Raw genomic sequence first — 22,584 nt, 5'->3', positions numbered from 1 at the left:
TTTATTTTATTTATTTTTTATTTGGATTAGGTATATGTAAACTTCTGACTACAACTGTAACTGGTTATACCTTCTAGCTAGCCAGTTCAGGGCTCAACGCTAAGAATGAGTGGGTTGCTCAGTGAGGAAAGATGCTGATTGGGGAGAAAAAGGGGAGAATTTTTTTTTTGAGAGAAATGAGAGAAAATGTGTTTATTTTTTTACAATGGGAATAAAACAAGTGCTCTGTCTCATTACGAGAGCACATGCATGTTAAACAGTCTATGCTGCATGGAGAGAGATGATGATGATATTTTCATATCTTGCACTGAGATATGTATTTTCAGTACTATAGAAAGAAACTTTGTTGATTTCTTGTGTTCCAATGTGTGGATTGCTCGCACCGTGAACACGGAATGTGCAGGAATACTTAAAATGTCGCACAAGATGTTAAATCCCAATACGAAATACATTAATTGGGTTTTTCTACACATTGGTAATAGCTCTTGCTAATACATTTGGAAAAGAGTGAGGACAGTGCTAGGAGAGCGCGCTCGGTGTCTGCACGATCTTGTGCGTGCACACGACTGTGCCTTGGCAGGTCCAGTATATGATGCTTTTGCACGTCTTTGCGAGATAAATATACTCGCACCTGCTCCTCAGTTAGAAGAGCTTGTTCGCTCTGTGTAATTTTTGTGCTCTAGTTTGTTGCTTGCTTGCGCTAATTCTATAAATGCAGCACTGGCCCGATCGGGCAAGTGACAGTTCTAGCAACTGGCCCGAATCTTTCTCACACTGGCCCCGGGCCATAGGGCAGTCCTTATTGTCGAGCCTTGACTGTTGTGTGAGAGGCAGAAACAGACAGCTCTCAGTATTCTGCAGCACGTATTTGGTTGCTCTTATTGTCTGGCGCCATGGTATTTCCATCCACATCACTTTTCTCATGCGTTGCTGTTTGGCTCAAGTTTGTGACAATATTGTGTTAGCTAAGAACAGAACTACAGACAAAGTGCGATAAATTGGTGTACAGTATACGCCATACACACCAGGACTAATACACAGTTAAATTAATACATTTGTTTAAAAGATACTGAAAATAGTCTATCTATATTCTTTATTAGCTTATTTTCTGTTTTAAGCACATAGAAATCATTAAATCGAAGCAGATGCCAGATGTCATGTTTACATTTTCTTTATTTGAATATTTCTCATATTCATCAACCTCTTGTGAAGTGACTGCGTTCTAATCTCATTTAGGCATATCTACATCCTCCTTCAAAGTCACTGCTGTTTGGTGAAGTCTAGTTCTAGTTTAAATTTGTTGAATCTCACATTGTGGAATTAGAAAAACGTGCAAGCATCCTTGCACAATGTTCCCAACCAAGGCCTTGCAGTTGCTAATTAGGTTAATAATATGGCAAAAGCCAGCAAATCATTGCTATTTCCTGAGCGTAGCAGGAGGGAATTCGTCAGAGCTGGCAATTTTAGGAGCCAACAAAAAGAGTGGTACTTCCAAAAACATGTTGGATTTCTCTGTTCCAGACTGTGACAAACACATGAGCTAATGAAAATACTGGGATCTAACATTGAAATATAATAGACCAAGTTACTCAAGCAAACAGTAAAAAAGACTAACCTCCTTAAGACTTTATGCTTTCCCCATTTCATGAATCCCCTCTTTCTCTCTTTTTCAGCTCTTTATGTGTGTTCAGTTCATCCATCCCTCTAAAAAGGTCATGACGGCTCCTTATTCCTGGTCCCATTGACCCCTGACAACATCCTGACCTTTGACGTGTGTTCCTGTCATCAACTCACTCCTGCTATGCAGTCATGAGCTCTGCTCTATGGAGCCAGGAGAAGCCTGCAGGCAGTTACCGGGATGACTGGCGCTTCTACATTGTGGTGAAGGAGTGCATTGTGGAAAAGCCAGGCCAGAAGACCCTGCGCATCCCACGTGGCAGCCTTGGTCAAGCGTGCCAAGAACGCAACAGCCTCGGCCGCACAATCCCACCTAGCAAGGGGAAGCGTAGCCTCCGGATCCTGGATCAGACAAATGTAGTGGTGAGCCTGGATGAGTGGGATGTGATGGAGCTGGAGGAGAAGCTCGCCGAGCTTCTGTTCCCTATCACCAACTGTGAGGAGCGTTACAGCCTGCTATGCAACAGAGCACGTCTGGATAGGGCCCGTGACATCGGCTGCGGATCGAAAGTGCGAGTGCTGCTGAGGTCTGGCGATGAACCGCTTCCAGGCGTGGTTCGCTTTAAAGGAGCCTTGCTGCCTGACCGAGCACTGAGCGGCGTCTGGTTTGGTGTTGAATTGCTGGTGAGCAACACTGTTTGTCTTGTTTTATCTTGTTTTTCCTGTTTTGAGTTCACCTTGGCCTAGAGGAATGATCGGTCATCTATTGGTATATTCACTGTAATATTTGGGTAATGATTTATATATTACATGTGGCAACCATGTGGTAATGCCAATTATTAGATAATCCGTTGAATTAAGTACTTCACAAATGAAAGGTATTTTAATATAATTGTATTTTGTTTAATTATTTTTTGTCTGTTGGATGGAAACCAATAAGTATGCTATGATTAAACAATCAAATCAAACAGTATTACACACTTTAAAACAGTAGTACATTATTAATATAATTTGACAAGCTACATTTGAAGCCATTGTAAAATAGCTGATATACGCATACCTGTGACAGCGCAAATGAATATAAGTTGATTTGAATTGCTCCAAGTTGTGATATTGCTTGGCATCCATAAGCATCCTTCAGTTACATTGGATCTGTTCTAAAACCTGGTGTGCTGCCTTCTGCATACATAGGAAGTTGCCTTCTATGGCAGCACCCTAATTGAAATTGTTCCTTGCAAATGACTGATTTTTAACTCTTCGTAGGCATAGAAATTGCGCTCCTCATGTGCAGTGCACAGGATACTCAACTCACATTTGCTTTCAATACAGGTGATGCGAGAGGAACAGCTCAGTTCTCTAATGAGCAAAAATATTCAAAGCACGCATATATATAGTTTCTGTCATTATTGACAATTTTTATCATTATTTTTCAATATTGGATGAGTTATAAGTATATTTATAATCAAAATTTCTCTTGCTTTGCATGCCATCTTGGATATATTTTTCCACCAAGCTTATCATAGGTCATTCTGGGATTGCCTTCCTGTGGATCGATAGAATTTGGCCAAAATGAGGTGTCTTAGGTGGCAGTATAATTAAGGTACCAAACTTTTGTAATAGCCTTCGTGTCGGGAGGTTGCCTATGATGCCTTCAAATGCTGTCTTTGGAGGCAGATGACTAGGTTTTAGCACAGACCCACTATGTTTATCCCACAGACAATATTGGCATAACATGTCCAAACTAAATCACTTTCATTATTATCAACAAAGCTTTGTACATTGAACATGCCCATCTGCGACACATTTACAGAGTAGTCTGTAGTTTTTTGCTCTGTTGGATTTTTTTAATCCATGCCATGCAATTCCACAGTATACATGGTATAGCAGAATCTCTACCAGTTGATACATTTTTACCGTTACATGGTATATATCATCATACCACCCAGCCATACCTGGGCCCTGAGCATGTTGCCATTACAGGACATTGCTGTACTTGTCCCCAGGGCTTGACTGGGGGAATTGGGTGAATATAACTCAACTGGTTATGTGGGTGAAGGCCAATCTCAAAGCTACCATTAAATGTCTAAAATGGTTTTTGTTCATTTGGCGAACATGTTCTTATTTATGTAAGTTGTGATGTCTGTGGGGTTGTATGTAATGATTACAACCCCACAATTGTGGCTGTTATTTTAATCTGTATGATTAAAATTGCAGCTGCTGCAATTAAAGGTGCAGTATGTAAGATTCAGAAACCCTTCTTATTAATGACACCTGTGGCCGTTAAGTAACATCCTTTGAATTTTCCCGGCAAAAGTGACCCGCTCCTTTTGCATGAAAATCAGTCTACATGCTTTTATAGGCAACCTAGGAAGTCCGGGAAGGGCTAATTTTTTAAGTTGCGTTATAAGCTGTTCACACATTGGCAGAAAAAGGCAAAGATTACATGAACAATTGTACATTCTGCACCTTTAACTAATCATGAAAAGTGTCAATTGCATCATTTAATTAAGATCTATTCCTGTAGTGTCAAGATTTTCTAATTCCAAAATGTTTTGGTCCTTTGTGTGCATGAATACAATAGACAATCAGAATTGTTTTTTAATTGGTCTATTAGCATATCAGAAACAACAACTTAGAATTGTTGTGTTGCACACTTCATCTTTTTTTAAATGCAAACACAGTTTGAAAACACTTGATGCAATTAAGCAATTCAGGAACAATTCTCGGCTTGTTTTACACGTGTAGCCTACATAAAGTATATGGCATGCAGTTGCCCCACAAAAAGTATTTTAATTGAAGTGAATAATTGCTATTACAATTTCAAGTGATTATGTCTTCATGCTTTTCTTCATAATTGTGCAGCCTTACTGCAAGCTGCTGAAAATGTCTCTTTTATTTTTTATTTTTTTTAGGAGGAGGGCCGGGGTCAGGGTTTCACCGAGGGCTCTTATCAGGGTCAGCAGCTGTTTCGTTGTGAAGATGAATGTGGTGTTTTTGTTGCATTGGATAAACTTGAGCTCTGGGAAGATGAAGAGCTTGAGGTGGATCGTGTGACGCTAGTAGATAATGACCCGGAACTGGAAGGCGATGTCCCGCCACTGGAGATCAGCTCTAGAGTATTGGTGCAGACACGGGAAGGCCCAGAAAGGGGCACTATTATCTTCTGTGACTTACTGCCTGGCAACGAGAGTCTTGGATATTACGTTGGTGTTGATATGGTAAATTAATAAAAATATTCAAATGGCCAGTCACCCTGTAACAGCTCATTGAAACATACATTTTGGAGTACCCACTGTTACAGTGTGGTAGAAGCTGAATGGTTTAGGATCTGAGCTACTAATTTGTTTATTAAATTTAAAGTAAATAATGCTAACTTTCAATGTAATTGTTCAGCCAGTTCAGATTTCTGGAATGGTGTCATAAAAACAAATATTTGTATTATTATTAGGAGTCGTTTACAATGAACCAGCATGCCATGCCATGAACGCAGGTGTCTCAAGATATGTGTTTAACAGGTGTTACTGTGCAAGAAACTGAAAAACGCAGCAAGACTTAATGCAACGTTCAAAACCACAGCCAATGGATGAAAAAATGGGTTCAGTGTTAACGGCCTCTTAAGCTATTCAAATATGTCAAAGTAGTTTGGATCTTCAACTCTCACATCCTGGATTGTGACCAACTGAACAAGCTGTCAGACAGACGTCAGTCATAGTAGAAGTGAAGGGAAGGATAGACGAGAGAGATGAGGGCTGGACAGGAGAAATGTAGAAACAGATTGGTTTGTTCTGTGTGACCACCACAATGGCGTGCTGCCAAATGCTCACAAAGACACAACCATAACATGCCGTTCCACTGTTTTTTTTATGCCCTTTGTCCTGCCTTCTCTCTCTCTCTCTCTCTCTCTCTCTCTTTTGCTCTGTGTTCTGGGAGCCGGGCCGCTCACTTTTCTCTGCTGTCTTAGCAGCGCCCAGCTGGACTTGAGATCTAAACTGTGTAGATGTGATTAGGATTTAGGTTCTAGGAGTTTGAAGTGTTTTAAATGGTTCTCAGGACAGTATGTTACTATTAGTTAGTTTGAAATAGCATTACATTTCTGTGGTTACATTCCTATTAGTCCTTATTTTGATGTCTTGTTTACAGATTTCATAGAGTAGATGTTGTATGTTTGGGTCTATTTTGTAGTTTAATGCAGGTATTCATTTTAGAGCTGTATTTGAATGTAGCTATCAGTTAAATTTGTTAGGTTTTGTTTGGTTAAACAAAAAGGAAAGGTTAAGGAAACATTAGTTTATAAAAAAAATTTGATCAGAATTGGGAGATATAGATTGTAACAGTGGATATGAGAACAGACTGGTAAAAGGGTGTGGTTTAGATTTCAGAGACATCAGTAGTTTTGATTATTGTGTAGATCTAGCTATTAGAGAATTCTCAGTTAGTGAGATGAGTCTTGTCTGGGTCAGAATAGGAAAGCAGATAAATATTTCCATCAGGAGATAGCGACAGACAGGCCAAACTTAGTTTGGAATGTGTTTGACGTGTAAATGACAGTGCTGTAGATGTGAACTTTTCTCAGATGATTTAGGTCAGGTGCAGTAATAGGGTGCTGTACTTCTCACCCTCAGGACAATCCCATTGGAGACTGGGACGGGATCATCAACGGCAAACTACTGTGTGATTTTGCCAGTCTTGAACACACCCGTCTTGTCCCCATCTGTGATGTGATGCCAGGTAAGGGCTCTCAGTACATACTTCTGTATTTGTCAGATGTTGAAATTTTATGTTACTCTGGTTTCGATTAAGGCTAGAAACAGGATGTTAAAGGTATAATTTGTTTTCTTGGTTTCTAAATTGAGTTTGTAATCAAAAAATGTACTCCGTTTCAAAGAGTACTTTAGTTGTTGTTCCTTTATTAAAGTTTACGTTTAAAAATAATAATATGACGTTTATAGGTGTAAATAGGAGTTTTTACATTTTAAATTGCCTTTCTTCTGGTATAATTGTTTTAAAATGTTTTGTAGTCTTCAAGTGAGGGTGTAGACAAAATTGTTGCTGTCAGAAAGCAAAGCGCACTGTGTCCGTGTGTGTGAGTAATGTTAACACGCAGTACACAGAAGCTCTTTTGTCTGAAGGCCTTGTTTTTGAGAGTGCAGTGTTGAGCTCTCTTTGTTCCCTTTATTTATTGATTTGTTTGTTTGTGTGCATGTGTATGTGTGTGGGCTACATGTCTTGACTATTAATTTCTGAAAGGCATCGCTCTTCCTTTGAAAACTTATTCAATCTGTCAAAATAAAAATTCTGTAAAAGGCATTAAATGATCACTGTCAAAATTCTTACATTAAAAAATAAAAAATTGCTGTCCTCACACTAAATTGGAAAACTCTTGCAAAAATACACACACCTTAAGTAATACTACTGGGACAATAAATGTTTGAGCACAGCAATACGCTCTACTTCACAAATATTCTTATATTTCTCATTTCAATCTGCTTACTGTATGAATGGCTTATTTATAGTTGTCTCTGCATATTAAGCTAGGATAGTAAAAAGCATTTTAACATTGGAAGAAAATGGCAATTCATCTTTAATCGAAATGTGTGAGTCTGTATGTGCTTGCAGAATACTCCATGCAGGATCCGAGGCTGCCCAAAGTCTTTGCCAGCAGTGACAAGCCTGGCAGCCATAGCAAACCAAAGAGCAAAGGTATTCATTCTATATACCTAAACACTCCTTATATAGATCAAAATTAATAACATTTATGAGATTTATAAATTGAAGCACTTAAAAACATTAATCAGGTGTAATATAATCTAACTTAGATTTATTTGACATGCCTTCAACATACAAACACAAGTTACACACATTACAGTGCTGATATTCCTTGTGAATCCTTTTAGTTATAGTCTGCTTGAGATAACTTGTTACTGATCATGTATGTCCAGTTGTATACTGTGTATATACTGTACATGTAGTGCTGTAGTATATTCCACCAAAATGTTTGTGTTAGACTCCTCTTCATGGGAATTACTCAGTGACACCCTTTATTAGGGACATCTAACATAAAGAATGGTCTGTTTTCCTTCTGCTCCCATGACAAGGAACTGTTGTCTGAGAGAGAATGGAGGGGAGATAATATGCATATAATATGATAAACACCTGTGGTTTCTAAAACTGCGAATTTTTAAGAAATGTCACATCAAAGTAAAATTCTTAGGTAGTGTACTGATGTACATCCTGTCAAAATGTGATGTTTCAGACTTTTTTAAAAGTGATTCTTCCAGGAGCTCTTTCTTAATCTTAACATGAACTGTTAAGGATGTAGTAAGCATTGCTGAGCACTGCAGGAGTCAAAGCAGTGAGATTTGAGGTCTCTCTCTCTCTCTCTCTCTCTTTCTTTGTCTGTGTGTCACTCTCAGTAGCTCTGATGTACATTAGCTGTCATATACTGCTGTTCCGTCTGTACTTTCGAGTTTGACCTAAATTCTGTCCTGAAGATGTGATATCTGAGGAAATCTGAGGTTCAATTCACCCCAAATCCACCCACACACACCCTCAAGCACTGTTTACTCTGTATTTTCCTATCGTAACTCTTATTCAGGATTAGGCCTGCAGACTGGCAGCAGGAGCAAGTCTGAGTTTTATTATACGTTAAATGGCAGCTCGGTCGATCACCCCGCTCAGTCCAAAGCCAAAAGCACATGGTACATAGATGAAGGTAATCAATACAGATGGAAGTCTGGAAAACTAATTATAAACATCTTAACAGCAAGGTGCCACCTCTCCAAATATCTAGTCTATAAAAAAACTGCTCTCAACTTTAGGTTCCTTTCATAGTCTTGGCATGAATAAGTAATCACATGGTAATCAATGTTTTTTGCTTTTGAATACGTCCACTGTGATTTGAAAAGGCAACTTGCTGCTGAGGTCTTTTATTGAGAGTCTGATTCACTGTGATGTGAGTGGCGCATGACTTCATACAGTAGCATGACATCATTGACCAGAAAACATAAACAGCTCAGGTCTTATTTTATGCCTGTATGCTCTGTACTACAGAGTTAAAATTTGTGTTTGTATTTCAAATTCAGTTTTCAACATAAAATGTTATTGGAAGTCATTTAAAAATTCTTAATTAATACAGTAATTGAATTTAACTAGGCATTTTAGTTAGGGGGCAGGCACTCAAGTGATTACTGCACTCATTCATTGTGTAAGTGTGTTTTTGTCTAATGCGATGTCTGAAAACATTGGGAGTCTGTGTTCATCCCTTTCATCTGTGTAATATTACATATTTCATTTCACTCTTTACTAACATGCACTAATAGAGGTGGTTGTAGGGACAGTCTGTAATTGGTTAAGGGGCCTGGGCTGCTTTCATTTTTATTCACTCGACTGTCTGTTCATCACACTTTCTGTGCTCGATTCATGTGGTGGCTTTTTTCCTTTAGCCCATCACAATGTTTCCCCCAATACTCATATTCATTTTATGTTTTGGACATTCTGTGAATTAGATGGTGTGTTCATCAGTGTGGAAAAATGGCCAGCATTGATCAGCTTTAAAAATGCCTCGTATATTGGCTAAACTGTTGTTTATAAAATATGTATAGTAATATATTAAATTATCATAATATATATTGCTTTTTAACTCTAGATGACATTTGAACCATTCAATATAAGTTCACGACATTATATATATATATATGTAAAGATACATTTCACCATCTGGCTGAATGGTTGCCATTGCTGAACCGTTCTGTACCGATCCAGGCTCGTTCATATGTTACAATTGTGGTGCTGCAAATTTAGGATTAGAATGAAAATAACAGACAAGTAACCAGTCGTGAGTCCCCATGTCACTAAAGCCTTTCCACCGGAATGGTTATCTGTCACTGTTTGTAATCATAGCTTACCGAAGCATGGAAATGTTACTCGCCACACTCAGAACCATCTGTCCTTATGGAAAATCACCTTATCATGTGAACATGTGTTTTTTATTGATTGATCATTGCCTGATGCTCCACACTGATGCATCATCTGGTAATCATGACCTCTAGGTATTGCATCACAGCCTCTAATTTCTTTGGCTTTGTTTCCTGGTAGTTGGTGAGGACCCGGCCAAGTCATTGACAGACACGCCCCCAGACTTCAACCTGGCCTCATCCCCCTCTCGAGCTCCTCCTGCAACCACCTCGCTGTCCAATGATAACAAGTTCCACTCTTTGCCCTTCAGTTTGAGCCGCAAAGTTGGCCCCAATGGGAGCATGAGCCATGGCCCCCTGTCACTGTCTGCAGGCTCAGTGATGGGGGAGAAGCAGGAGGTCTTGCCCCCTGCAGTCACGCCTGCCCAGAGGCCACCGTCGCCCCCACAAGGCCAGCCAGGGTTAGAGGTCGGGTCGATGGTGGAGGTTAAAGATAACCCACCATTGTGTGGGGTCATTCGCTGGGTTGGTCTACCTCCAGGACTACAGGAGCCACTTGCTGGGCTAGAGCTGGTCAGTATATTCATATGTGATGTGTGTGTAAAATATATCTTACAATTTGAATGCTGAAGTGCGACATTTCTGTGGCACTAGTACGGAAATGCACAAATTAAACATAGTATTCAAAATTGTTTCCCAAAAACTCTACCAACTGTCATTGATTGAACAAACAGATAGTCACACACCAAAATCACAGCACTGGTTGAATATGTGACTGTATTGGGCTGGTTAAGATGCTCAACAAACAGAGTGATATTTTTTTATCACCACAAATACACAGTGTCTACTGTTTATGAGGAAATCAACCTTCCAATGGCTTATTTATAGTTCTCTCTGCATTTTAAGCTAGGATAGGAGAAATAATTTTTCATCGAGTTGAGTGACACACTTCAGTTTTAAAGAAATATAGAAATAAATATTATAAAAAATATTCTGTGTATGTTTATTTCTGTATTTGTTTAGGAGGAGGAGTGTGTGGGCTGCACTGATGGCACATTTAAAGGGATACGTTATTTCACATGTCCACCCAAGAAAGCTCTGTTTGTCAAACTTAAATGCTGCAGGCCTGACTCACGATTCCCATCCTTAAATCATTCACCCAACCCCATCGAACGATGCAACTCCATAGGTAAGGTTTAGCATAATTTGTTTGCCACTTTGGTATGATGTTATTTATGCAATGAAATGCAGACATTTTTAAGAATGACTTCAGTGCCCATACGTGTATAACTTTATAAGGCCACTGTAAATTCATTTTAAGTATTACTTTGAAGTACTACTTGTATGAAAGTTTTATTATTATCATTATTATGCAGGGTGAGTTTCAGTGTTAAATTTTCCCTTAATAAGTGTCAAGAGAGTACCCACTGTAAACCAGAGACCTCATTAACACCTGGTATTAGGGGTGTTTTCACACTTGAGTCCTCTTTAAAAGAACCAAACTTAGACCCCTTTAAGTGGACAAAAAAGTAAACCTAGTGAACAGGGACCCACTCACCTTTCCATTCGAATTGTCTGTGACCTTGAAAGTGAGCTCAAATCTATTTTTGGTCCACTTTACCTGTTAGCTGTAATAAGATAAAATAAACATGTTTAATGGTCTTAAAAAGAATAAGCAGCATAAGTACAGGTGTCTTTGTTCTGAATGTACTGTATTTTTATGTACAAATTCTGTATTTAATACAGAACATTCCCCAATGGTAAATTGGGAAAATCAAGTGTCCCCGTAGCGCTTTTGTCACAATGCACTTTTTTAGTAAATCATACTCTGACCAACTCCCGAGATGGTTTTGGTTCTGTTAGTTTTAAAAGAGTCTGAAGTGTTCTCACATGGGTCAAAAATCCCACGAACCATGCTCAGACCCCAGAAACAAACCAAGTGTGAAAACAGATGTGTTTCAGGTGATCTGATCACAAGTGGACAGTGCTATGTACACCTTCTCTGACTATGAAGGTAGTCAAAAACGCATGTGATTAGACTACGTTGCATTTGAGGTGTAAGGCATCTAAGTTTTAAACTCTGCCGGTTATGTGCGGTTTTAAAATGGACATTTTTATATGAAAATTGTAACTTCACAAAATTACTTTAGTGTGTCATATCAATATGCAGTAACACAGATGAGAAATATGGACATCTGAAACTCAGATAATACAGGTACTCTACTAAATAACTGAGAATTCGGCTCAAAATGACTAGTTTGTACTTCAATTACAAACTTCAATAAATTCAAGTATAACAGAAAATCGGTGCACAGATTTTTATCACACTTTTCTTGTCTTTTACTTTTTTGTGGTTTATCATCATTATGCAGTAATACACTGATGTGTAGAGACTCATGTATGAAGTCATGAAATCAGAGACCCTCCCCTCAAAAGTTTAACTCATGTTCACAGGAGTCACATTTGAGACACATGCTAATACCAGACGTAAATGGTTATGTCTCGCCTGATCGCTTGCCATCGCATCACCTTAAACGCATCTTTGCATTAAACAGGGCCAGAGAGTATTCAGGGACGCACAATAACATTATTATTGATATGTCTCGTCAATGTGTCAATCTGTATGTGTGTTTGCTGTAGCATTTGGGGGTTACCTGAGTGAAGTAGTTAATGAGAACACTCCTCCTCGGACAGAGAATGACAGCTTAGAGGTGATGGTGGGAAAGAAGAAAGGAATTCAAGGACATTATAACTCCTGCTATCTAGACTCCACTCTATTTTGGTGAGAACACACACATTGATTCTCACACAGACATACACTGAAAAGGCCTCGCTTCATCACAGACACTTACATACTTGCACATTCTGACAGGAGCATACAGTGACTCTTTGAATCTCCATGATATCTACACAGAGTTTAAAGTGGATTTGAAATTAACTTTTGAAGCAGGATTATGAATATGGTTGTCAAGGAACTATTACACAGAGCATCACATTCTAATTAACATTTGCTCAATATCTTAAAAGATCATATTTAACAACATTCTAAATCATAAATGTCTCAAAGACATCTGCTGAATGTCTTATTGACATCCGAGAGGAAACATCTTCTAGATGTATTGCAGATAAGCAAACAACCAAAAATACACATCAAATAGACGTCTGGGTGATGTACTTGTGCTATCAGGGTAAGCTGTTGTCAAGTTTGTAGTTTAGAGCAGATCGGGGTTGGAGCAGTACATTAGTTTGACATTATTGTGATGCATAGAGATTATCTTGAGATTACAACCGAAGTCTTTATTAATGTCACATTTGATACATTTACTGTTATATCTCTTTCTGTATGTCAGTCTTTTCTCTTTTAGTTCTGTGTTGGATACTGTGCTTCTGAGGCCCAGATCTAAGACTGATGTGGAATACTACAAAGAGACACAAGAGTTACTGCGCACAGAAATAGTCAACCCACTGCGGATGTGAGTGACATGCACTTTTATTGCAGTTTATTACTGCACATTATTTGCTTCGTCTCTATTAGTCAACTTGTATGACTTGTAAACATTGAACTATCTGAATAATTTATGTTACTGATTCTCTGACCGAATTGGTTAAAGTCTTTTATTACACTCTCTCTGTGTTTGGGGTGTTAGACATGGGTATGTGTGTGCCACTAAAATCATGAAACTTAGGAGGATATTGGAGAAAGTGGAGGCGGCGTCAGGATTCACTTCGGAAGAGAAGGGTGAGATGTTTTTTATTGTGTTTCATTAAGACGTCACTGTAGAAGAAATGTATTGATGAGGAAATACTGCCCTCTGTAGGCACAAATGTAAGCTGAGAAGCTGTGTATATATAACTGTGTAAATATTATTTCCAGAAAAGCTATATACAGTAAATTCAGAAAGTATTCAGACCACTTAATTGTTTTCACATTTTATGTTGCAGCTTTATTTATTTTTTCACATCAATCTACACTCCATACCCCATAATGACAAAGCACTAAACTGATTTTTGATAACTAGGACAAGTTATAACATTTATTTAAAAAGAAAATGTATTTAAAAGATTAAAACTGAAATATCATTTTGACATACGTATTCAGACCCTTTGCTATGACACTTGAAATTTAGCTTAGGTGCATCCCATTTCTCTGGATCCTCTTTGAAATGTTTCCACATATTAATTGGAGTCCACCTGTGGCAAATTACATTGATCGGACATGATAAAAGATCTCACAGTTGAAAATGCATATCAGAGCAAAAACCAAGCCATGAGGTCAAAGAAACTGCCTGCAGAGTTCAGAGACAGGATTGTGTCAAGACACAGATCTGGGGAAGGCTACAATAAACAAATTGGCTGCCAGAGTACAGTGGCCTCCATAATTCTTAAATGGAAGAACAACTAGGACACTTCCTAGAACTGGCTGCCCAGCCAAACTGAGCAATCGGGTGAGAAGGGCCTTGGTTAGAGAGGTGACCAAGATGGTCACTCTGGTTGAGCTCCAGAGATTGGAGAAACTTTCAGAAGGACAACCATCACTGAAACTCTAAAATAGCACCTAGAGGACTCTAAGACTCTAGACTGTGAGAAACAAGATTGTCTGGTCTGAAGAAACGAAGATTGAACTGTTTGGCCTCAATTCCAAGGGTCATGTCTGGAGGAAACCAGGCACCACTCATCACATGCACGATACCATCCCAGCGGTGAAGCATGGTGTGATAGCATCATGTTGTGGGGGTGTTTTTCAGTGGCAGGGACTGGGGGACTGGTCAGGGTTGAAGGAAATCTGAACGCAGCAAAATACAGAGATATCCTTAATGAAAACTTGATTCAGAGCACTCAGGACCTCAGACTGGGTCGAAGGTTCACCTTCCAACAGGACAATGACCCCAAGTGCACAACCAAAACAATGCAAGCGTGCCTTAGGGACAACTCTGTGAATATCCTTGAGTGGCCCAACCAGAGCCTGGACTTGAACTCAATCAAACATATCTGGAGAGACCTGAAAATGGCTGTCCACCGACGGTCCCATCCAACCTGACAGAGCTTGAGAGCATCTCCAGCGAAGAATGGAAGAAAATCCCCAAATCCAGGTGTGCAAAGCTTGACGTATCATACCTAAAAAGACTTGAGGCTGTAATCGCTGCCAAAGGTGCTTCAACTAAGTACTGAGTTAAGGGGTATATTAACATTATGATGTATGGAGTGCAGATTGATGTGAAAAAATTAATAAATATAATTTAAAGTATTTTAGCATAATGCTGCAACATAACAAAATGTGACAAAAATAATGTGAATACTTTCTGAATGCACTGTAGGTGTTGGCTATATTCATATTGAATATATGAATATGTGTCTTTAATATTGGGGAACAGCACATATGGTTATTGCTAGGGGTCAACCGATATATCGCAGTGGCTGATAAATTGGCCAATATTCTGACTTTTTTCATTATCTGCATCGGTTCATACATTTTCCTGGTTGGACGATTTGTTTCTTGATGGCACCGAAAATCACCTGCTTGCATGTGAAGCGACTGAGACATGTAAATGACCAGTCATGGTTCGTTTTGTTATTACGTGCCATCATGTTACTACAGTAATAGACCAGTGTGCAACACAGTGTCATTTATATGGCCTGCATATCAGACATGTTGAGCTTGTAATGTTAAAGTGCTCACCTGTTTCATACTCCCTCTCTCTCTTCAACAGTTCCCTGTAACTTTTAACTATCTCATATAACGATAAAAAAAACAAATATCTATAAAACTAGTATAATATACCATTTGCAAATATGCACATATCTAGTTAAAACAGATGTAATAAACCTCACACATCTTCAGCAGATCCAACATCCTGTGGAGCGCTCATAAATCGTCCTCTGAAGCACGTGTTCTAACGATCTCTCCTCAGCAGTTCCCTGTCACCTTTAACTTTATTTTCAAATGAAAAAAGGCAAATATCAATAAAACTTCTATTATATACCATTTGCAGATACCTTGTTTAAACAGATGTAATTCCTTACGTAAATCCAGCGTTTTCTTCTTGTCGATCGCTCAGCTCATATCTTCATCTGAAGCATGTATTTTATCAGCCAGAATCAAAATCTTCAGGATCAAAAGTTCCTCTCATTTACAAATCATGACAGTCTGAGCTGTGACAATCCAAGCAGGCATTCCAAGCCATTTAAACTGTTAGGAGATTGCTGCTGCTCGCGGTGGATCCGCACGAACGCGTGAGAGCAAGTTCAAAGCTGCGTTCAAAACTAGGAAAATGCTGCCTCCGGAGACTGTATACGGAGGTAGGATGAAAATAAGGTGCTTTTCAAACTGTTCAGAGACCAGTTTCCTTAAGAGTTCCAGTCATTCAAAACAGCTGTCAGTTAAGCCATTAACTGATTAGGCAGCTAGGTAGAAAGTCAGTTGCTTATGTTTTCGGGTACAGCCCAAGGTAAAAGCACTTCACGTGTGCTTTAATGTCTTTTTCACTATGTACTTTATGTACAGTTGATTTGATTCTGTATTTTTGGAGAAAATGTGATTGCTAATGTGGACATGCCATCAGTGGTTGCTGGACTACTATGTGTACTGTTATTTCCTCCTTTCATATATGTTATCAATTTCTTCATGTGCAAATAAATTGCAAACATTTGATGACTAAACAGAAATCTGAAGAAACTGCTATTTACCATTTAAAACACATTTTTTTAGTTTTGTGTGAAATTGAGTAAATAGAGTTTTATATTTGTTATTTACTATATTAAATTGTGTGATATATCGGCATTGTGTCAGTCTATCGGCATTGGCCAATAAAAAAAAATCCATGTTGGTCGACCACTAGTTATTGCATTAATTATTAGAGGGGCACCATCGGCATATTTTACAGGCAATGTTGATCATTTTACTGGGCAAAACTGCAGAGCCCCTTAGAGGATAGGGCAGATTTGTCTTTTTTTCTGAAATAGATTTGCCTGCCCTCGCAATAGTTTGCGTTCCCTTGCAATAAATTTGCCATGGTTTTACTATATGAAAGGGTTGATAGGATGATAATTCAGTGCACTAAAAGCCAAATAATTAACCAAAACACGCATTCTATATACTAATATACTGTACAGCGCTCCGATAATGTACTACATGCAAAAGTAAAAGCGTCTGTGTTCAGTGCCATAATTGAGCTGAGGCATCTGTTCCTTCTCCATGTAGATCCAGAGGAATTCCTCAACATACTGTTTCATCACATCCTGAGAGTTGACCCACTTCTCAAACTACGGTGTGCCTCACTCACAATTTTCAAATACATTCTAGAATCATAATACAAGGACTTTAATTTGAATGTATTAAAGAACCATGAACCAGATTTCCCCTCTCATTGTGCATTGTGGTAAAGATGAACATTAAATGTTTTTTTCAATGACCAAATCATCAGTATCAGCCAATGTTAGTATTTCTTTTGAAATTGTATCATACTTATATTATCAGGGCTTATTTTGTTATAATTCAAAATACTTTTCTTTGTCAGGTCTTAAGAAGAACTAAACAGTTATATACTGTATCTCTTTAGCTGTACATTTGTAATTTTTTGATTTGCAAAACAGTATTGATGATATTGTCAGCAACCATATAGCTTATCAGCCATAAAATCTAAAATAATCTGCCATCAATGTTGACCAAAATCTCTCTTTTGTTGCATTGCTTCAGAAGACAAAGTGGTGTAATGTGTTTTTCTGCAGGTCTGCAGGGCAGAAGGTGCAGGACTCTTACTTCTATCAAATTTTTATGGATAAGAAAGATAAAGTGCTGGTGCCAACCAGCCAGCAACTACTTGAATGGTCCTTCATCAACAGTGACCTCAAATTTGCTGAGGTATACATAACCAGGGCATGCACTTACTGTATCTTTTTGAAGCACAGAATTAGTGGAGATGCCACTTGCATTAAAAATTTGAATTTAAACGGTTTCCTTCTTTCCCATTTATGAATTTTATATGTGTCTGTAAAGCACTTTGAAGTATTAGTTGTGTGAAAGTTTTTAATAATTTGTATTATTATATTGGAGTATGAGGACAATTTTACACTGAAACTTAAATATGCAAATAGACAAAATACAGAGAAGACACATTCAGAAGAGATCCTATCCAAATATTTTTGGTTAATGTGGTGTTAGAACCAATGAATGATAATGCTCTTCTCTATTTGTTTCCAGGCCCCCTCTTGCCTTATAATCCAGATGCCTCGCTTTGGAAAGGACTTTAAGATGTTTAATAAGATCTTTCCTTCCCTGGAGCTTGACATCACAGATCTATTAGATGACAGTGAGTCAGTTCAACAACTCGGTTGAGTTGTATTGTTAGTAGGATAATATTCACCAGATACCAAAAATAAAAATGTATAAAAAAATTTTCACATATTGTTATGTTGCAGCATTATGCTAAAATGCTTTAAATTATTTTTTTTCCCCCACATCAATCTACACTCCATACCCCATAATCACAAAGCAAAAGATTTGATAACTTTGCAAATGTATAACAAAGAAAAACTGAAATATCACATTGACATAACTATTCAGACCCTTAACTCAGTACTTGGTTGAAGCACCTTTGGCTGCGATTACATCCTCAAGTCTTTGGGAATGATGCGTCAAGCTTTGCACACCTGGATTTGGGGATTTTCTTCCATTCTTCGCTGAAGATGCTCTCAAGCTCTGTCAGGTTGAATGGGGACCGTCGATCGACAGCCATTTTCAGGTCTCTCTCTTGTTTCTTACAGTCTGAGAGTCCTTTTGGTGCTTTTTTATGCATCTTGAATGGAGAAGAAGCTTCCGTCTGGCCACTCTGTCGTAACGCCCAGATCGGTGGAGTGTTGCAGTGATGGTTGTCCTTTTGCAATTTTCTCCCATCTACACACATGATCTCTGGAGCTTAACCAGAGTGACCATCATATTCTTGGTCACCTCTCTTATCAAGGCCCTTCTCCCAGGATTACCCAGTTTGGCCGGGCGGTCAACTCTAGGAAGAGTCCTGTTTGTTCCAGACTTCTTCATTTAAGAATTACGGAGGCCACTGTGTTCATGGGAACCTTCAGTGCAGCTGAAATGTTTTGTTGGCTTCCCCAGATCTGTGCCTCGACACAATCCTGTCTCTGAGCTCTGCAGGCAGTTCATGTGACCTCATAGCTTGCTTTATGCTCTGATATGCATTTTCAGTTGTGAGACCTTATATAGACAGGTTTGTGCTTTTCCAAATCATGTCCAATCAGTTTAATTTGCCACAGTTGGACGCCGAGCAAAGTTTAGAAACATCTCAAAGATGATCCAGAGAAAAGGGATGCACCTGAGCTATTTCAAGTGTCATAGCAAAGAGTCTTAATAGTTATGTCAAAGTGATATTTCAGTTTTTCTTTTTAATACATTTGCAAAGTTATAAAAAATCTGGTTTTTGCTTCGTCGTTGTGTAAATAAATAAAAGTAATTTAAAGCATTTTAGCACAAGGCTGCACCATAACAAAAATGTGAAAACATGAAGGGCTCTGAATACTTTCTGAATACACTGTATATGTGTGTGAGTCATAACTTTGAAGCATTCTTTTATAGCTGTTCTCTGTTTTAATGTGAAAAAAAACCCCAAAAAGGATAATTTCTATGTGTGTGTTTGTGTGTCAGCCCCCAGAGAATGTCGAATCTGTGGTGGTTTAGCTCTTTATGAGTGCAGAGAGTGCTACGAAGATGGTGGCATCACACCAGGAAAGATTAAGCAGTTCTGTGAAAAGTGCAATACACAGGTAAAACACAGAAAAATGCAAACACAAACATACCCTTCACCTGTATGTATGAAAATTATAAACTTATCTGCAATATCGCTCATATCCACTAGATGGAGACTTGTCCATATGAATCAAAGTCCAGCTCAAATGCATTTACATAAGAGTAGACTTAAAATGTAATTACATTGGTTAAATATACATTCATGTGCTTATTTGATTTGTGCATAACTGTGTGTTTATACATTTTGTTTATGTGACACTGACCTGCTTCTGTGGCTATGTGCATGTTCTTATGTTTGTGTGTGACCATGCATATGTTTCACTTCCTGGACCTCCAGGTACATCTGCACCCTCGGCGTAAGGCTCATCGGTATGTTAAGTTATCTGTCCCTAAAGAGCTGCTGGAGTCAGCATGGAGACAAGGTTCTTACCCTCAACAGCAGATGGAGCTGTTTGCTGTGCTCTGCATTGAGACAAGCCACTATGTCGCCTTTGTCAAATACGGATCCGCAGACTCTGCCTGGCTCTTCTTCGACAGTATGGCTGATCGTGATGGTACAGAGGAAACAATAATAGCAAATTATTAATAATAATAATGATAACAACAACAAACTCTCCATTTTATAATTGACACCATATTGTTCTTTACAATCATTTATTTCAATAATTTTCTCTTCTGCTTTTGGTTATAGGTGGCCAGAATGGGTTTAACATCCCACAGGTGTCCCCATGTCCAGAAATAGGGGCCTACCTGAAGATGACCCCTGAGGAGCTTCATGCGCTGGACCCCAAGAACATCCAGGGCTATGCCCGCAGACTTCTCTGTGACGCTTATATGTGCATGTACCAGAGTCCTACTATGAGCCTCTATAAATAGAGAGGAGTAAATAGAGAAAGGAGGACAGAACGGTAGAAAAGAAAAAAGGGTGAATGGCAGAGAATGAGAGAGATGATAGAAAGAGGGAACAGAGGAAAGTACACAAGCAAGATGCACGCCTACGAACCCTCTAGATTGAACAAACCACATACAGCCCTCCAGTCACCTCATCCTCTTTTCTGCATCTCTCTGTACGTACTGCAGAGTAAATACATGCATGAGAGAGAGGGAGAGTTCAAGAGAACAAATAGAAAAAAGCCTTTTTGCACTGAGTGAGAGCATATATGTTTGTGTGTGTTTGTTGAAGTGTTGTTTTCTCTTATTTGTGCTATCTTTGGCTGAGCTCAAACTCTTGAGTGTGTCTCACCCCCGTCATGTTGTTTGAGCATGGAGAGAATCCGCACTCTTTCCAGCCCTCAGGCATATTGCAGACACTCACTCACTTGATGGCTTCATATTCTCCGTCTACCACCAGAACTGACCCCTCTAAACAACAACACATTCATCCCCTGTAAATGATGCTGTGGAAGAATGACCAAAACATCTTCCCCTCTGTCTGAACACTTCCACTCTTATCCCTTAACCCATCTAATGCACTGCAGCATCCAGTATTAATTATCGTGCAGACGCATTATGTGTATAGTCCCTGGTTTTTTGCCTCTATAGTTTGCTGTGAAGTCTTTGTCTGGTGTGTTCACATACTGCAAAGCCCTTGACTGCCACGTACTGGTCACAAATCAAGACCGAAGAATGAAACGGTGATTGAAAAAAAGCACACAAATATTTTTAGAATATAGTTTTTATTTTGTTTTATTTTTTTTATTTATTATTTTTTAAAATTATGAATATGATTGAGCTTTGTCTTGTTGAAATAGGAACTACAACTAAAGTATTGGCCTTTCCATTACTTGGTTTATATAAATATTGATATGTTATTTTAAATTATTGCAAAAAATATTAGCAGTTCCCCAAGCCATGCTTCTCTGCTAGGGTGTGCAATTTTTTTTTTTTTTTACAAAAAATCTACTGAATTACAAATACAGGTCAAAACTTGCAAGATAAAATAATATACTGTAATGATATTCCATGTTACAATTTTCCAGTCAATGACATGTAAAACATGTTATAAGAGCTATGATTGATTAAATATTCTGGGTTCAATTCAAGTGAAACACATTTGACAGCATTTGTGCAATAATGTTGATCACTACAAAACATTGTTTTAACTCAGCCCTTGTTTATTTAAAAATCTTGGTTACAGTAAGGCACTTACAATGGAAGTAAATGCCAGTCCATAAACAGTCAAGTACACATTGTTTCAAAAGTATAGTCACAAGATGCAAACATTATATGTATTAACATGATTATATTGTGATTAAATCACTGAAAGGATTTACAGTGTTAAGTCGTTGTAGCAGCGAAGTTTTAAAATGGGTTATAACTTTACACAGAAAAGGTAATTTATCACTCTAAAATCTCATTGACACGTATAATGTTTATGTCTTGTTGCTATACTTTTAAAACAATGTCCATCTTAATGTTTACGGACTGGCCAACTTCACTTCTATTGTAAGTGAACTTAAATAACATAAAAAAAACGACATTTTGAAAAATATTTTTGTGGTAATAATGCCACAGGTGCTGTCGTTGAGTTTAACTTGTATTGAAACCCATGATATTACTTTTAAATGTGTTGTTTGTATATGAAGTGCTCTGGTCAGAGAGTTAAATTAAGAGGCTGACTCGGCAAGAGCGGTCTCAATCTATACTGCAGTGCTGTTGGTTAATCCGCAGTAACACTGTCCATTGAGATACTGGCTTAATGTATAGTGCACGTTTTTGCTAAAGGTTACTTGATTGTTTGCACAGACCTGGTTTATACTGAAGAATTCTCTCAGAATTAGAAAATGAAAGTGACATATTAGTCGGCACATATATTGGGATTGTTTTTTAATCTCTGCTGATGTAACTGTACACTATGGGAGAGATTCTCTGTGAGAGGCTGTAATGGGAGAACGGATGAAGACTGGTGTACTTGTATAAAATTAAGCCAGGTGGACTTTATCATCTCTGTGCTGTTCTCTTAAATGTTAACTAAATTAAAACACCATTTTAAAAACGTGCTGTGATGGCTGCATTGCTTTTAATTAGTTTAAAATTATGTGCATTTAAATGTGTGATTTTCCCCCTCCCCAAGACAAAGAATTAGGCAAGTTTCACGACAAGCAGGAGGAAGGAGAGCAGGACTGTGTGTGTGTGTGTGTGTGTGTGTGTGTGAAGTGAATATTTACCTTGAAATGTTGACAGATGTGCCACCAAGCTGTGAGAATCTCTGTCTTCACATGTCACAGAGATGTGTGCTATGTTTGTGCTTTTATGCCAGCAGTGTTTTTTTTTAACCTTCCAAGTGTGTGACAGTGAGGG

General features: G+C 38.4%; 1 protein-coding gene across 2 annotated transcripts; it reads left to right on the top strand.

Moving 5' to 3' along the window:
* The first annotated feature begins 1,809 nt into the window (after positions 1 to 1,809).
* Positions 1,810 to 22,287, top strand: LOC127618412 (ubiquitin carboxyl-terminal hydrolase CYLD-like). Of its 2 annotated transcripts, XM_052090848.1 has the most exons (16): positions 1,810 to 2,301; positions 4,530 to 4,835; positions 6,240 to 6,345; positions 7,234 to 7,317; positions 8,213 to 8,329; positions 9,712 to 10,103; positions 10,554 to 10,719; positions 12,171 to 12,312; positions 12,881 to 13,003; positions 13,178 to 13,269; positions 16,729 to 16,795; positions 17,256 to 17,388; positions 17,728 to 17,836; positions 19,183 to 19,301; positions 19,622 to 19,838; positions 19,976 to 22,287. In XM_052090848.1, exons 1-16 carry the CDS (start codon positions 1,810 to 1,812, stop codon positions 20,158 to 20,160), a joined length of 2,850 nt encoding a protein of 949 aa, XP_051946808.1. In that variant the 3' UTR covers positions 20,161 to 22,287. The 2 variants fall into 2 exon arrangements, with proteins under 2 accessions (XP_051946808.1, XP_051946816.1); XM_052090856.1 differs by lacking the exon at positions 8,213 to 8,329.
* The last annotated feature ends 297 nt before the right edge of the window (positions 22,288 to 22,584 follow it).

The sequence above is a fragment of the Xyrauchen texanus genome, chromosome 2 (assembly GCF_025860055.1).
Source record: "Xyrauchen texanus isolate HMW12.3.18 chromosome 2, RBS_HiC_50CHRs, whole genome shotgun sequence".
Lineage (NCBI taxonomy): Eukaryota > Metazoa > Chordata > Actinopteri > Cypriniformes > Catostomidae > Xyrauchen > Xyrauchen texanus.
This window is presented reverse-complemented; position numbering and strand designations above follow the sequence as displayed.

What these genes read in the sequence shown, in the direction of transcription:
- LOC127618412 (XM_052090848.1), top strand. Translation starts at nt 1,810, where the DNA reads ATGAGCTCTGCTCTATGGAGCCAGGAGAAGCCTGCAGGCAGTTACCGG. An exon ending in ATAGTCAACCCACTGCGGAT is followed by an intron (nt 13,004 to 13,177) that starts GTGAGTGACATG and finishes TTGGGGTGTTAG; the next exon opens with ACATGGGTATGTGTGTGCCA. An exon ending in CACAGATCTATTAGATGACA is followed by an intron (nt 17,837 to 19,182) that starts GTGAGTCAGTTC and finishes TTTGTGTGTCAG; the next exon opens with CCCCCAGAGAATGTCGAATC.